This window comes from Canis lupus, chromosome 13 (genome assembly GCF_048164855.1).
Source record: "Canis lupus baileyi chromosome 13, mCanLup2.hap1, whole genome shotgun sequence".
Lineage (NCBI taxonomy): Eukaryota > Metazoa > Chordata > Mammalia > Carnivora > Canidae > Canis > Canis lupus.
In genome coordinates, this window is record NC_132850.1 from 54,541,831 (window position 1) to 54,558,180 (window position 16,350).

Below are 16,350 nucleotides of genomic sequence, written 5' to 3' on the forward strand. Positions count from 1 at the left end.
AGATGGCTAACATTTTACTGGGGGAAAGAGGGAAAATGAACAAATGAGCAAGTATATAGTATTCCAGTTAGTGTGATATTCCGGATAGAGCTAAACAGGAGAAGTGCAGAAGATAAGGAGTGATTGCTATTTATAGAGGACAGTTGCGGCAGGCATTTCTCATGTGGTGATGTTTTAGGAAAGGAGGGACATACCAAGTGGCTGTCTGTAGGAGACTGTTCCAGGCAAAGGAATAGCAAAGTGGGAACATGCTACATACATTTCGTATGTTTGAGGGATAACAGGAGGCCAGTGGCACTGGGACAAGGTGAGCAAGAGAGAGGATGAAGAAATAAAATCTGAGATTAGCAGAAAGGTCAGAATTCTAGGGGCATTGTAAGAGTTTCAAAATTTATTCTGAGGGAAATGGAGAATCACTGAAGGTTTGTCTGCCTTTCTTTTTTCCTTTTTCATCTCCATCCCTCCAGACTAGAAGGTTTGGGCAAAAGGAGTGATATGATTTAATAAGTTATAGTAAATATTTAGTGGAGAAAAGAAATGCAGTGGTTACTATTTGGTGGATGATTTGTGGATTTAAATTAACCAGTAGCTTTGTCATCAGCATCACAGACGGATAAAAATCCTCTGTTACAACAACAGTAATGACAATGATGACACTTGGAATTTATAGAACAGCTTGATTTTCAATAACCTTCCAATAGGACCATTGTTTGACATCTTCATTTGTGTCCTTTATTATTGATATTCATGTAGACCCACTTATAGTTCCTCTGAGAATCCTCAAATCCTTTTGAAAAACTATGTCTTAGTTTTGTATCACACTTTCTTAGTAAATTCGTATGACATTGATTGACCAGTGACTGTTCAAAACACTGTATGCGGGCAGCCCAGGTGGCTCAGCAGTTTAGCACCTGCCTTCAGCCCAGGGTGTGATCCTGGAGACCCGGGATCGAGTCCCACGTCAGGCTCCCTGCATGGAGCCTGCTTCTTCCTCTGCCTGTGTCTCTGCCCCTCTCTTTCTCTGTCTCTTTCATTAATAAATAAATAAAATCTTAAAAAAAAAAACACTGTATGCTAAGAGGATATAACATCGGCAGGTGATTCCAAAAGCTTTAAGCAATTTGTTATAAACACAAAATATCATTTGCATTACATCATTTGCCTCTACAGAGCCATTTAGATGATGGGAGAAGGGAAAAAAAAAAAGGTAAAATGATGTGTTGAGTCAGCAGCAAGTCTGGGAGTAGAAGCCACTCCCTGATGTTGTGCTCACAGAACCACACTGCCCTCCAGAGCAGGTGCCTGATGCAAGGCTCCCAAACCTTATGACTTTTGCCATTTCTGAGAGTATCTGATTGACTCTGATTTGCCACAGGGCCCAAACACTGAGACTTCTGCTATATGATGTTGTACTATATTTTTTCCGAACTTGTATTTGTAATATGGAAAATATCTGTTATGTGTAGGTGGAGACCATTGGTGATGCGTATTGTGTGGCTGGGGGATTGCACAAAGAAAGTGACACCCATGCCGCCCAGATAGCACTGATGGCCCTCAAGATGATGGAGCTCTCTGATGAAGTCATGTCTCCCCATGGAGAACCTATCAAGGTGAGGCAGACCGTGTATTGTCCAGCAAATGTCATGGGAAGAGAGTAAATGCTTATTAATTAGTTATCCAAAGAATAGAGCATCAGTTGGGGTTTAGTTGTGGAGAGCAAAATCTGTAAGTTACTGAGGCTGGGAGAAATTTTTGATAGAGTATCCAGTGGCTTACAGAATCGCTGAGAGGACAAAAGAAGCCATCTATAAGTGAAACCTTCAAAGAAGGGCTCCACTGGGTGTTATGCTAAATGTTGGCAAATTGAACTCCAATTAAAAAAAGGGGGGGGCTCCCAAAGCTCTTGAGAGCCATTGCTTTTTCCAAGATCAAGAAGCTGGTTCTGGAATTCTATCACCCCAGCTGCAGTCGGCAAACGTCTGTGTTCAGAAACCTGCTGCCTCTGTTATTGGCACTTCTTATAATTTGAATCAGGTTCGTGGAAATCCTGCATCGTGACCCTCACAAAATCAGGGACTGGAAACTAGGCCCTCTGCTAAGCATGCCATAGGACACCCAAAGGCTTCCACAGTTGTGCTTGCACTTGGAAGCAGCAGAAGTGCGGTCCCGGCAAAAATCCCGGCTTCCAGATCGCTTGCGAGTGTATCTGATTCACCAAACCAGAATGCATCTGGAAAATGCAAGCGAGTTTGGAAAATGTAATTTTTAGTTTTCCAACCTCTGCAGTGGATGTCATGACACTATAATGAAAATTGACTGCTAATCCAACCCAGTATTTTCCAAAGCACATAACACTCTAACATTTCTAGATTATCTCAGAATAATGTCTTACTGCAGCCGAGAAGATAAAATTACCATGCCAGGCATTAGTTTACTAGAATACAAGAAGATCACCGTGACTCGTCCTACACATAGTGAATCTGCTGCTTCATTTTTATAGGACAGTCCTCTATTGATGATTTTCAGAAATGGGACTTTGAAGTCCCAGAGAATCCTATATGGCATGCTCTAAAATCATAGAAAAAAGAAAAAAAAATGTAAAATACAAAACTATACTACTCAGAAGTGTAGGCTTGGCTCTCTTCGTAATGGAAGCCATATGTTGAGCCCAGTCTTTTCCTCCTTATCCTGCTACCCGATGGAATGGAATCCGAGTGAAAGAATAAAAACTATTTCCCCCCCTCCCCAAACTCTACGTGTTTTTCCAACATGCCATATGTATAAATCATCTACCACTGCTGATTTCCTTACTGACATCTACCCACTTCGGCTTAGAAAGCTGCAGGTGGAGTATTGATAGAAACCAGAGGGCCGAATGTGGCAGGGAGAGTAAGTGCAAAGTGAATTTGGAATCAGATTCCTGTTACTCTCCTTCCTCTTCCCAAGATGTCCCTGACGAGACATGTGCTGCGTCAAACGGGGTCCCCAAAGGGAAGACTTCCCCAGCAGGTTTCCACTCAGGACGCATTGTGCATCTTAAACTTTGGATCATTGTCTTGTGAATTGGAAATGAAATTTGTGAATTTGCATGTGAATTTGAAAAATTCCCCGGAAAGAAAGCTGTGGCTGTTGAGAGTGAAATTCAGAACCGGAGAAGGGGACGGAGGGAGGGAGAGCAGCATGGGAGGAACCAAGGGGCATTTTCATTGTCTGGGCTGTTTGGATTGAGTGATTAACTGATGATTGATTATGAAATAGAGAAAAGTTTTATGATAAGTTTATCATGGACAAAGCTAAAATAACTAAGTACAGAGAGAGAACCTGGTTTAACCAGAAGAGGGCCCAAAAGGAGCAGAAACTTTCTGATGTAAATTATGTGCTAAAACTGTGTTTCATATTTAGACACAGAAGATAGCTTTTTGTTCATACTGATTGGTTGGTACATGGGCAAAACTGTATTGTCCTAAAGAAGAAAATACCAGATGTAACAGGTACCTAAGCTTTGCTGATTAAAATGAAATTGTGACAAAAAAGAAAATGAAATTGTGACAAAGAAAGGACTCTAAAACTAATCCAATCCTGTGTTTTATAGATGAAGAAAGAACGAGCGGGACATAAAGAGACTCACAGAAAGTCAGACTGTCCATTGTTAGTAGAGTTTGGTTGGGGATGCAGGGCTCCTGATTCTTGCTCGTGTGTTTTTGTTTGTGCAGAATTCATGATTTCACATCTTACAAGCAAATGATTCCAGAACGTTGTTAGCAAATATTTAAAATTAGTTGTAAAACTAGGCAAAACTAGAGTCTTCTGAATTGTGAATAACATTAAATCGTTGAGTACTTGGCCTTTGTTTAAAATGCATATATCTAATGAAACTTTTTTTTTTTAATGGTCCACTGAACAGAGGACATGAAAAGAATGCATGCGATGTCCGATCGTCATATAAAATATCCCCACTTTAACTTACTGTATTGTAGCGGCAATTTAAGAATTTGGGCATCCCATAAGAACATCAAGAATTCAGACCTTATAGAAGATGCCTGTTCAAAATATTGTTTTAATTGTTCTCCAAATCACTGACAATCTTCAGAATTCCCTTTTTTTTTTGAATCTTCAGAATTCCTAAACTTTCACCCCAGCATATCAGAGGCCGCACATTATATCTAGATGTGGCCCAGCTCTGGTTTTTCCATACATCCAGGAGTGTTTAACAAAAGTATATTATGGGGATCCCTGGGTGGCCCAGCGGTTGAGCACCTGCCTTCCGCCCAGGACGTAATCCTGGGGTCCCGGGATCGAGTCCCACATCAGGCTCCCTGCAGGAGCCTGCTTCTCCCTCTGCCTGTGTCTCTGCCTCTCTTTCTGTGTGTGTCTCTCGTGAATAAATAAATAAAATCTTTACAAATTAAAAAAAAAAAGTGTATTACGTAATGACAAAAGTCATCACGATGTAGCTCCAAGCAGCTCCATCTCTGCTTCCTCTGTCACCGTCCGCTTAAACCTTACAATTCCTTTCTCCTTTCACGTTAGTCATTGAGCAGTGACAAAGTGTTTGCCGTAGATCTTTTTATTCTGTATATTCTAAGAACTGGCTTCTCTCGCCCCTGCCTGACAGTGCATTGGGAAACCCCACCTGGGGGCCAGGAATTTCCGTCTGTCTGTCTGACTTGATGGACAGAGCAGGTCCACGTCCACAGCCATCCACCCTTTGTCATGTCCCCCTGGTGACCGTGCGAGGTGTGCCCGGAAGGGGGTGCCCCGAAGGGGGCTGAAACAAAGATGCTCTGTTTTCCAGACCCAAGTGCATGCAGAGTGGAGAGGAGCTGAGGGGGGACTGACCTTGTATTAGGAATTTTCAGCCGGATGCGAGTGAAGGGAGGTTGGCAGGAGGTTTTGCAGAAGAGGGGAACAAAGGGTAAAAGCATTTAAAGGGCGTCTGTATAGTCCTGCTGAGCGGGAAGCGTTTTATCCCTGACGGGGACCTTGTGTCACCTTTGGCTTCCAGATGAGGATTGGACTGCATTCCGGGTCAGTGTTTGCTGGAGTCGTTGGCGTTAAAATGCCTCGCTACTGTCTTTTTGGAAACAATGTCACCTTGGCCAACAAATTCGAGTCCTGCAGCATACCACGGAAGATTAACGTCAGCCCAACGACGTACAGGTACGGTTTGCATTGCATGCCTGAAATCTATTACTTTTGTTTATCTGTAGTTGGCATTTTCTCCCATGGATTTTTCCTCCCTAACAGTCTCTGGCTTAGATAACCCTACCAAGAAGAAAGCAAGAACTTCATGACCCTCGCCTTTTTAAACATGACTCTGCTTCATAAGAACAGCTCTCCGGGGACACTTGGGGCCCCGGCGTGATCCCTGACATGTCCTGTCTTCCCCCACGCTGATTCTTGTCAAAGCACCTATAATGCTCTCCTGCTTCGATGGCTCTTCTGACAGCAGTACAGTCCAGGCACTAGTCACCCGGACTTGGTACGGTCCCCACGGGCTATAGGGCCCGGTCCCCAGGATGCCCTTACCTCAGATGCCAGACAGGAATATATTGGATCTCATTTTAAGAATCCAATTATAATGGAAACTCTTGAATAACAAAAGGTTTTCCAGATATGTGGGGTAGCTCACTTACCAAGCTAACTATCCCCAGCAGGTTATCTTTCCTATTCTCCGAGACCAGTGTTTTATAGCATCTTCTTTCCCCTTGAAGCTCCACAACCTCTCCTTTCCAGCCCTGAGTCTAAATTGATAACCTCACTTCATGTTTCACAGAAGAAGAATAAAAAAAATGCAACCAGATAAGCACTACACCACCTTCCGGGGGCAGATCCCATCAGCCTAGCCACCCCAGGGCCCTTGTCTTAGGCACTTATTCCGGGGCAAAGCCCTAGATGCCCCGCTCCCCTTCCAGGCGATCCCTCCAGGTTTGCTCGGAGGGCTGCTGCTTCTTGCTTTCTCAAAAACTTGTCTCCTGAAAATACTTGCTTGCTCTCTACGATTAATTTCTCTAGTGAAACGATTACTCCCATCAAAATACAGACATATCTTTTACTATCAAACCTCTTAAAATAGGATCGTCCTTGTTGCCAAGTGTATCTCAGCTACCCCCCGTGTTTCTGTTCCTTTTTCCAGCAAAACTCCTTGCAGGAGTTGCTTATGCTGACCGTCTCTACCTTTTTTTTTTTTTTTTTCTTTTTCTTTAACCTCCAATTGGCCATTTGACTCACACCGATCGACATGTGTCCTTTGCAGTCCACCAAAATGGTTCTTATTAGGGTCATCGGTGTCTCTTGCTAAACTCATGGGTCAGTTTTCTCATCTTCCTCAACATTTCGATGGCACCTCAGTAGCTTGAGCACACCCTCCTTGGAGCATTTTATTCCTTAGACATTTGTGACACCCCCCTAACCTGCTTTTCTCATTACCCCAGGGCTTCACCTTCTTAGTTCTTGTGTTTTTACTCTTTCCCTATCAAACTTTCCAAGTCCCCAGAGCTCTGTCCCTATGGTCTTCTGAGTCTGAACTCACTTTCTTTTTTAATCTCTAGCCCATCCCACAATTCTCCTCTGAGCTAACGACCCATGTATCCTATTCTGTATTTTTACTCAGATGACTAATTGTCAAATTAAAATTAACGTGATCGTCTTAGAACAAGTGATTTCCCACATACCGCAGCTTGAGGAAATCCACTCCCCCCAAACCTAAGTTCATCAATCTCCTTGAAATGGCACCACCGTCTACGGAGTGACTTAGACTATAAACCTCAGAATGATCATTGCCTCTTTCTCCCTTCACAGCTTACCACATCCACCTACAAATTATATCCCGAATACATCTTTTTTTACTTCCTTCAGTGTTACACCCCAAGGCAAGCCTCCTACCTCTGTCCCACCTGAGCCAACCCAGGATCACCCTCACCCTTCTGCTTGCTGTCTCACGTACCTCCTCCCCACAGTCCATCCACCACACTGTAGCCAGATTGTCTCTCTAAATTATGAATCCGGGGCTTCTGATGGCTCAGGTGGTTTAGCATCCGCCTTCAGCTCAGGTCATGATCCAAGGGTCCTGGGATGAAACCCATCAGGCTCCCTGCTCAACGGAGAACCTGCTTCTCCCTCTGCCTGTCACTTCCCCTGCTTTTTTTTTTTTTTCTCTCTCTCTCTCTGTGTCTCAAGTAAATAAATAAAGTCTTTAAAAAAATAAAGTATGGGGATCCCTGGGTGGTGCAGCGGTTTGGCCCCTGCCTTTGGCCCAGGGCGTGATCCTGGAGACCCGGGATCGAGTCCCACGTCGGGCTCCCGGTGCATGGGCCTGCTTCTCCTTCTGCCTATGTCTCTGTCTCTGTCTCTCTGTCTCTCTCTCTCTCTGTGTGACTATCATAAATAAATAAAAATTAAAAAAAATAAAGTATGAATCTGATCTCATCACTCCTACATTAAAACCCCTCCAATGGCTTCCCAATACAGCCAGAACAAAATTTAAATACGTTACCACAGACTAAAATGTCCTCTTTGATCCATGTCCTGCCAGCCTGTGTCACTATATTTTCTTCTACTTTCTCCTTCACTCACTGACACTCTGCCACCTTGGACTTACTTTTTTTCATTTGACTTGCTAAACCCATTCTTGGATCAAGGATATTGGCCCTTCTGCTTTCCACTTCTTTCCTGGATCATCCTACGTCTTCCTCTTTCTCATCATTACACCTTAAGTCAAGGTCACCTCTTCAAAGAGACACCGTTAGCCCCCATAGCTAGAGGAACAACAACTGCCACCTCTCACAGCTCACATTATTTTATTTTTTCATCTTCTTAGCTTGTACCTGTATCTGAAATGGTGTTTTCTTTAAGTGTTTATTGCCTGCCTCCCCTTGTAGAGTGTCAGCCTCCTGTGGTATACATTTTATATCCTCAGTTCCCAGATCAGTGCCCAGAACACAGTAAGAAAGCTATAAGTATTTATTGATTGACAGTCCACTCTTTGATATAAAAATGAGTCACGATAGCATGAGAATTGGAAAAGTCCTCGGTGACTCTTAATAGACCTAGAGTCTTCGTAGATGCACCAGGGAGGGATAAGAACTCACATCCTTAGAGGATATGACTCTCTTCTCTGGAGGATTTGAGTAATGATCCTGTGATAACAGAAGAGTGGTTCTTGTTAAGTGTTCAATGTATACGCATGGGCACTTTCAGGAATCCTTGGGTGTATGTCTATCCTTAACACCAAAACTTTTCATTGAAAAAGTGCATTTTCTGTTTCTTCTATTTTGTTTTTAACCAGTATAACACAAAACTCTTTCAAAATCTTCCTTTGGGGCAGCCTGGGTGGCTAACCCTAAAGCACCGCCTTCAGCCCAGGGCATGATCCTGGAATCTCAGGATCAGGATCGAGTCCCACATCAGGCTCTCCTGTATGGAGCCTGCTTCTCCCTCTGCCTGTGTCTCTGCTTCTCTCTCCGTATCTCTCATGAATAAATAAATAAAATCTTAAAAAAAAAATCTTCCTTTGTTTCACATCTCAAAGACTGGTTGTCTTGAATCTTAATAGAAGACATTGATAACAGCTACTCATTTTACTCTCAACATGTAATTGATGATCTCAATCGTGCAGAATTGCAGAAAGCTGAGACGAGACTAAATATGGTCCAAGTCTTCCAGCAGAGGAAATCTTTAATACAGATTTTCAGCAACAGGAGAAGGCTCATAGCTTAAATCCTTAGAGTTGCCATATTGGCAATGCTATGAGACATACACATACAGGATTTTACACCATGCAATATGGTGTCACCACCAATTATCAAAAAGATAATTTGTGATTATAATAGTTCTATATGCTCATTGATCGATGTTGAAGATCAGTGCTCTGGCTAAATTTATTTCAATCTTTTGTAGACAAATATGGTATGGTTTATTTTTTTCCTTTTTCAATTTACTTACCTCTTACTTTCATATAGGAAATATTTATGTCTTATCTAAAGGGCAAGTGGTAGTTAAAATACTTTATTTAGGTAAGAAATAAGCACTTAATATGAAATACATTTAACCACATTTTAAAATGCTTTCTTTTAAAAAACTATTTTTTTCCAAAGGATAGGGAAATTTAAAGTAGAATAGATAATTTAAATTTCAATCAAAAATCCATGCTTTGTGAAATTTAATAATTGGGTTGTAAAATAAAGACATAATTTCAGCTCTATCAAAGTTTGGGACAAACAATAGACTCCATTAGACCTTGTACAAATATAAAACTTAATTATTTCCTTGAAGAATTTTATTGCTAATACATTGAATTCTGGGGTGACATTTCTCAAAAAGTAAAATAACATCAATTGTAGCTTCCTTGATATATTTATGAAATAGTTGTAAATTTAGGGCACAGAATACATACCCAACATGCACAAAAAAATCCTTAACTTCAGATCTTACCTTTCACTTCCAATTTTAATCAGTAATTTAGAATGCTTCTATGTCATGACAGTTATACATTCCTTTATTCTCAATGTCATGAGGAGTTTTATTTTGGGGGACAATTTTCTTCATTCTTGTTTGATCGTACTGAATTGCAGAAAGCTGAGACAAGACTAAATATTGTCCAAGTTTCAGGTCAGTGGATTAATAAGTCAAGTTTATGTGGTGATTCAGGGATCATTAAAGACAAAAATGGCAGGTGGGAGATAAAAATGGATTCTATGCAGAGTGGGTGGGGAAGTAGACCCAGGAACCCCTGGTTGCAAGAGAGATCTGAGAATCTAATAATAACAGAGAAGAAGGACTTGAATTTTATAAGGGGAAGGACAAAGAGAAGAAAGAGAATAGGAGAAAGATGACAGAAAATAGGAAAGTTGTTGCAGCAATCTGGGGAGAAAGCTGTCTGGTCGAGGGACAGTAAAGAAAAACCCCACCATGTGTGGACATCTGCCTGAGACTATTGCAGCTTTTCTTGGGTCTTATCTCCTTCAGCCTCTCATCTAAATGGTTTTATTTTTGCAACCTGTTTTCCTTAAAGATTCTGATCTTTTGGGAGCACCTGGGTGGTGCATAAGTGTCTGACTCTTGCTTTCGGTTCAGGTTATGCTCTCCAGGTGGTGATCTCAGGGTCATGAGATTGAGCCCGGAGTTGGGCTCCTTGCTCAGCACAGATCCTGCTTAAGATTCTCTTCTCCCTCTGCCCCTCCCCTCTGCTCGTGCTCTCTCTCTTTCTCTCTCTCTCTCAAATTAAGTAAATAAATCTTTAAAAAAGCATTCTGATCTTTCCTTAAAGATGATATCATGAACATTTCTAACTCCATGACACTCTAATTGTGTTTATCTGTAAGTTTCTTTAAAAAGCATAGAATTTGTATTCAGAAAGCGTGCCGTACAGTCCTAAACATAGAGCTTTCTGGATGTGTCATCCTGAGTAAACCCCTTAATAAAATCAAATGGTATCCTTTAAGGCCACTTCTAGGTACTGATTATTTTATATAAATTTAAATATAAGGTTATGATTGTAAATACCGTATTTAAATAGGAAATGTTGGGTTGATGTGAACAGAAAAAAGACCTTAATTACCTATCATTTTATGTGTTGCCATTTATCAAAACTTTATTATTTTTATGCATTTTACAAATGCATTTTATAAATTAATTTTTTATAAATTAATTTAAATGATTAAAGAACATAAAAGAAAACATGACATCCATACGGCCAATACTAGTATTTAATAAATGTCAGCATTTTGTCATTTTTGTTTCAGATCCCTATTTTAAAACATAAAAATAAAATATTCTAGTCCTCCCACCCCGTTGTCTGACATGCTGGACTCTGTGCCCTATAGGGTTTGTGGGGGCAGCTGACAACATACATTTCCTGCAGACAGGCAGGCTCCCAAAGAGAGAGGCAGAAAGGCACTGAGAAGAGAAAAGCACGCCCAGCAGCTTCTCCCAAACTCACCAATAAGATTTGCTGCTTCGTTTTACCGGGAAAGAAAGTGGGCAGAAAGAGGCCAAGAGTGTAACTCTCATTTAGGTTCCTCCAGGTAGTAAAACAAAACCAGAGAAAAATAGATTCTCATTCAACCTGCCCCTGTCCTTTCATGATTTGCCTTAAATCTGCTGAATATTGTTTTTCAGATTTTTTTTTTTTTATGAAATGTAAACCCAGTTCATTTATTTAAACTATTCCTGGGATGCCTGTGTGGTTCAGCAGTTAAGCATCTGCCTTAGGCCCAGGGCATGATCCTGGAGTCCCAGGATCAAGTCCCACGTTGGGTTCCCTGCATGGAGCCTGCTTCTCCCTCTGCCTGTGTCTCTCCCCCCTACCTCTCTCTATGTCTCTCATGAATAAATAAAATCCTTAAAAAAAAAAAAAAAAAAACTATTCCTAACGCAGCGGTGTGCTGATAAACCAACATTGGGAGTAAGGTGGAGAATCTTTGATTTTTAGCATCTACCAGTTTCAATGGTGTATGTCTTCCCACCACAGTCGATTTCAGGCTACAGATGGTTTTAATTGGCTCATAAAATTTCTGAATGTTTGGCTCTCATAAGCCAGTCAAAAGCCAGGTCTAGCATGTCACTATATGTGCATGTCATATAATATGTAATCTAGAGTATGAATAAGCATGTATCTCTATAATATACCTACAAATCGTATTCCCAGATCATAGGCTCTATCCAGTTCAGCTTTACCTAAGCATCAATCAGATGTCCAAATTGGTCTTACCAACTTATATCCCACCAATAGTAGATGAAGGCTTCTGCTCCCTAAATGTTACCGATACGCTGAGTGTTAACTAATAGCTAATTGATGCTTAACCAGTCATGTTTAATCTATTTATTTAATCTTTACAAGTGTCCTAAGGGACCTGAACTGTTATGACTCCATCTTAAAGGCTAGAAAACTGACATCCTTGCTGCTATTCCAACCTAGATCTACCAGACTTTGAAGTTTATACTTTTAATACTATGGCATTCTGTAACTTTTCATTATATATTAACAAATGGTATGCTTTGTAAATAAGAGGTTCCAAATATTTACGGATCATGACTAAAGCATTATTTCATAAATTATTTTGCAGATTACATATTTATTGATGAGTTTTTAAAAATTAGCTCATTGAATGCTCACCTGTTCTTTTCTACTGAAGGCCTCCCATTTTTGAGACCTAGATTTCTATTCAGTTGGTTTCTTGAGTACATAGAAGGATGTCATGGTACCAAATCTAATGTGACACCATCAGTCTATTACATTTAGACATGATATCACAAACTGATGAGTAGGTGGCCATGATCTGGTTGGGCAGATACAATAAGTGGTTTTCTGTGGAACTTGGTTTAGGGCCCAGAACTGTCAACATTTTCCATTTTGAATGCATGTGCCTGAATAATAAGTTAGAAAGATGCTTATTAAGTATGCATTTGACAGAAAGCTAGGGAAGCAAATAGAAAGAGGAGCCAGTAACTTCATCAGTAGGATTGGAATTTAAAATGAATTTAACTCATATGTGGAATTTAAGATACAAAACAAACAAGCAAAGGGGAGAAAAAATAGAGAGACAGTCAAACCAAGACATAGACCCTTAATCACAGAGGACACACTGATGGTCACCAGAGGGGAGGTGGGTGGAGGATGGGTGAAACAGGTGATGGGGATTAAGGAGGGCCCCAGATGTTATATGGAAGTGTTGAATCACCATATTATCCTGAACCTAATATAACACTGTATGTTAACTAGCTGGGATATAAACAAAAACTTTTTTAAAAATAAAAAATAAACAAGCACAAAAAAATGAGTTTACCATAATGGACAAGTAGTTAGTAGCAAATAGTAAAATATGGTAAACAGATAAATTTAGAAGAAATATTTCCAATACCAGATAGTAAGAAAAGTGTCAATTTGTACAATTAAATCTTCTTTTACTCTTACCTACTTGGAATTCATAAAAATTCTATTGAGAGATTCAAATGTTATTCTCATTATTAATTATTTATTTCTATATCTATATCTATCTTATATAGAACTTTTCTTTCACAACTTCTTGCCCTTGATTACTTTTTCAAAATATTTACAAAATAAATGAATCAATAAATGGACAATGTCTTCTTTTTCAACATAGGAAGCCTTATTCTATAACACTATGTTTATTCATGGGTTTGGGGTTTTTTTTTGCTATAATTAGACTTTTAGATTATTTTCCATTTTTCCCACTACTGTGAATTTACTGTTATATGAGTTATTGATTATATCTATGATTACTTTTCCTAATATGAGTGAAATACATTATTTGGTAGAGTTTTTTTGTTATTGTGAATTGATTTTTCATTGTTCTTCTGTGAAGATGCTTATTAAAATAATTAGGATCTTTCTGTGAATCACCCTGAAAATGGTTGGTTTATTACAGATGGTCTCCAGCTTTTGATGGTTCAACTTAATGATTTTTCAACTTTAAAATGGTGCAAAAACTATATGCATTTGGTAGAAACCATAGTTTGAATTTTGATCTTTCTTCGAATATTGATCTTTTCCCTGGCTAGTGTTATGCCACATGACATTCCTATTCCCAGTTAGGGGCTAAACAACTGATACATTTACAACCATTCTGTACCCATACAACCATTCTTTCACTTTCAATAAAACATTGAAGAAATCACATGAAATATTAAATATTTTATTATAAATATGTTATAATAAAAATGTGTAGGCTACAGGATTTTGCCAACTGCAGGCTACTGTAATTGTTCTGAGCACATTAGGGCACGCTAGGCCAACGTTCTGTAGGTTAGGTGTATTGAATGCATTTTCAACTTACAGTATGTTCAATTTATGATATTTTCAACATATTAAGATGTAACCCCATCATAGGTCAAGGAAGATCTGTACTCTCCGGAATATTCATTTAGTTGGGTTGTTTTATCTTGTGTAGACAGTTATATCACTATTAGATTTTAATATTAATGTTTTGATTTTAATCATTTCAGATTACTCAAAGACTGCCCTGGCTTTGTGTTTACCCCTCGTTCAAGGGAGGAACTTCCACCAAACTTCCCCAGTGAAATTCCTGGAATCTGTCATTTTCTGGAAGCTTATGAACCAGCAACAAATTCAAAACCGTGGTTCCAGAAGAAAGATGTTGAAGATGGCAATGCCAATTTTTTAGGCAAAGCCTCAGGAATAGATTAACAAAATATGTATCTGATTATTAGTCTTTGGGTTTTGACTCCTATGAGCATGTGTGGAATCTCTGAAAGCACTTTAAGATTGAAATGACTAAGAATAGTATTAAAATTTCAGGAACTAAGTCACAATCTACTTTTCTTCCACTTAACATGACAAAAATGTATTCACTTCAAACCTTCAGAGGAAAAAAAAGGAAAGAAAAGTCAAATTAGGGGGATATTTCTCTTACTGTAACTATCACTTATTACCTGTACTCGAAATTCAACACATTGTACATATATCAGGTAATTGTAGTGACCTGACCTGTGCAACCTGATGGAGTAACCTGCAGTCTTGTGTCCTGGTGGAATGCTATGGTTGTCAAAGTGTATTTGTGATTGTGTTGCCTTAAAAAATTTCCAAATAGAAATGATAGTCTTTGATACCATAAGCTCTTTGCATCTTTCAGCTCTGCATTTTATTACATTTCTTCATTTAACTGGTGGCATATGTAATGAAATAGGTTGAGTATTTTTTTTCTGTTGCACTTTTCCTTTTTTTTAAGAAAATGAGCAATTATGGGTTAGATGCAATATGAATATAAAATAGTTCTTCTATAAATATCAAGATTGTTTTATAAAAATATCTGCCATAACATGATGTGTCATATCAATAAATGCTGCCTTTTCTTTGACATTTTTCTATTCTGCACTTTTAAAGGCTATTTTAATTCATATTAGCAATTTAATTCATATTCATTTGCTTCTGTATCATAACATTTGGGATAAAAGAGACTTATAGCCTGTATTAAAATGCAATAACATCATTCTAATTTAATTAGAAGCAACATGAGAGTAAAGTAAGAGTCCAGGGGATATACCGTAAAGCACAGAAATAAGACATTAAAACACACGCAAACATACAGAAATTTGGATCTATTTCAGCAGACACCCTGCATTGCCTTGCTGAGCTGTACAAAGTTCCAATGAGAAAATCTAAGTTCAGAAGTGGGAAATGAGATTTGTTCTTTTTGCTAGTAGCTTATTTTTAAATATTTGTGTTGGACACTTTGGTGTGTATATATGTCCTAAGAATCATCAAGTTTTTTGTCTAATTAAGTACACATCTGTGAATTTTTTTTATTCTAGTTGAATTATCTCAATGATCTTTTTAAAAAAGAATGTTAATATCAGTGAAGAAAACGATGCTGTGATTTCATTATGGAAATTCTTAAACATTTTTCTGGAGCTGGAACTTTTATTTTTAATGATATTAGTCTAAGCTCTCTGAAGACCTAAATAACATACAGAGTTTGGTTTGGGATAAGGATCTGATTTTAAAAAGAGTTCAATTTCAAGGCAGGAGAAAGATGAACATTATAATTTTTAAATCAGTATTAGCAGAGCCATAGACACTCTAGCCTGGTGATCTCAGGAATGAAAAGTCATTACTGATTGACCTCTAGTATCCAAAATTTACTACAACAGGTACAACGACAATTTATTTACTAAATGATATCCCAACATCTTGAAGCACTGACTGAATCTTGTTAAATACCAATCCTATTATCGAAAAGTATTATAGGCCTTGGGAAAATAGAATTATAGTCTCACAATTATATGAAGTTAATAAAAGCATTTTAAAGAAAAATAAAGACTTCTACACATATTTCTTTCTAGAACTGAGCCCTTATTACAACAAAAATGAAACGAATTAAAGGAAATTGGAAAGCATAAAATGAAATGTGTTTATCAAATTTTTAAACAGACCCCAACTGGGTACGAATTTGTGTTCCAAGTTTGTAAGTTAATTAAATGTTGGCAACTTGAACTCCAATAAAAAAATATATTAAAAAATAAATAAATAAAATAAAATTCAAAGAATATTTTCTCTGTATACACACACACACCCAATGGAAGAAAATGTAAACAATGTGAGTAAAAGGTCTACAGGAATTCCTTGTACTTTTCTTATAACTATTCCATAAGTTTGACAATTTATTTAAATAATAAGTTACCAAAAATGTAATTTCACAAAGAAATTAAATTTTCTGTGATAGATGCCCTGGGCCAGCCTACAAAGGGTCACTAATTATGGAATACTTTATGGATCTTAAGTAAGATGAACATACATTTCCATGATAGAATATATTCAAAATTCACAGCATGGATCCTAAAAACAATTAAGGAGCACTTTTTTTCTCTTAT

The 16,350-nt window shown here is 38.5% G+C and overlaps 1 protein-coding gene across 8 annotated transcripts in view; it reads left to right on the top strand.

Annotated features, from left to right (window-relative positions):
• Positions 1-14,837, top strand: part of GUCY1A1 (guanylate cyclase 1 soluble subunit alpha 1) — a 60,941-nt gene extending 46,104 nt beyond the window's left edge. For all 8 annotated transcript variants that reach the window (XM_072773753.1, XM_072773750.1, XM_072773745.1 and 5 more), the window contains 3 exons: positions 1,467-1,610; positions 5,006-5,160; positions 13,966-14,837. In XM_072773753.1, the coding sequence (XP_072629854.1) occupies positions 1,467-1,610; positions 5,006-5,160; positions 13,966-14,167 (501 nt within the window). In that variant the 3' untranslated portion in view covers positions 14,168-14,837. The remainder of the gene's footprint in view (positions 1-1,466; positions 1,611-5,005; positions 5,161-13,965) is intronic.
• The last annotated feature ends 1,513 nt before the right edge of the window (positions 14,838-16,350 follow it).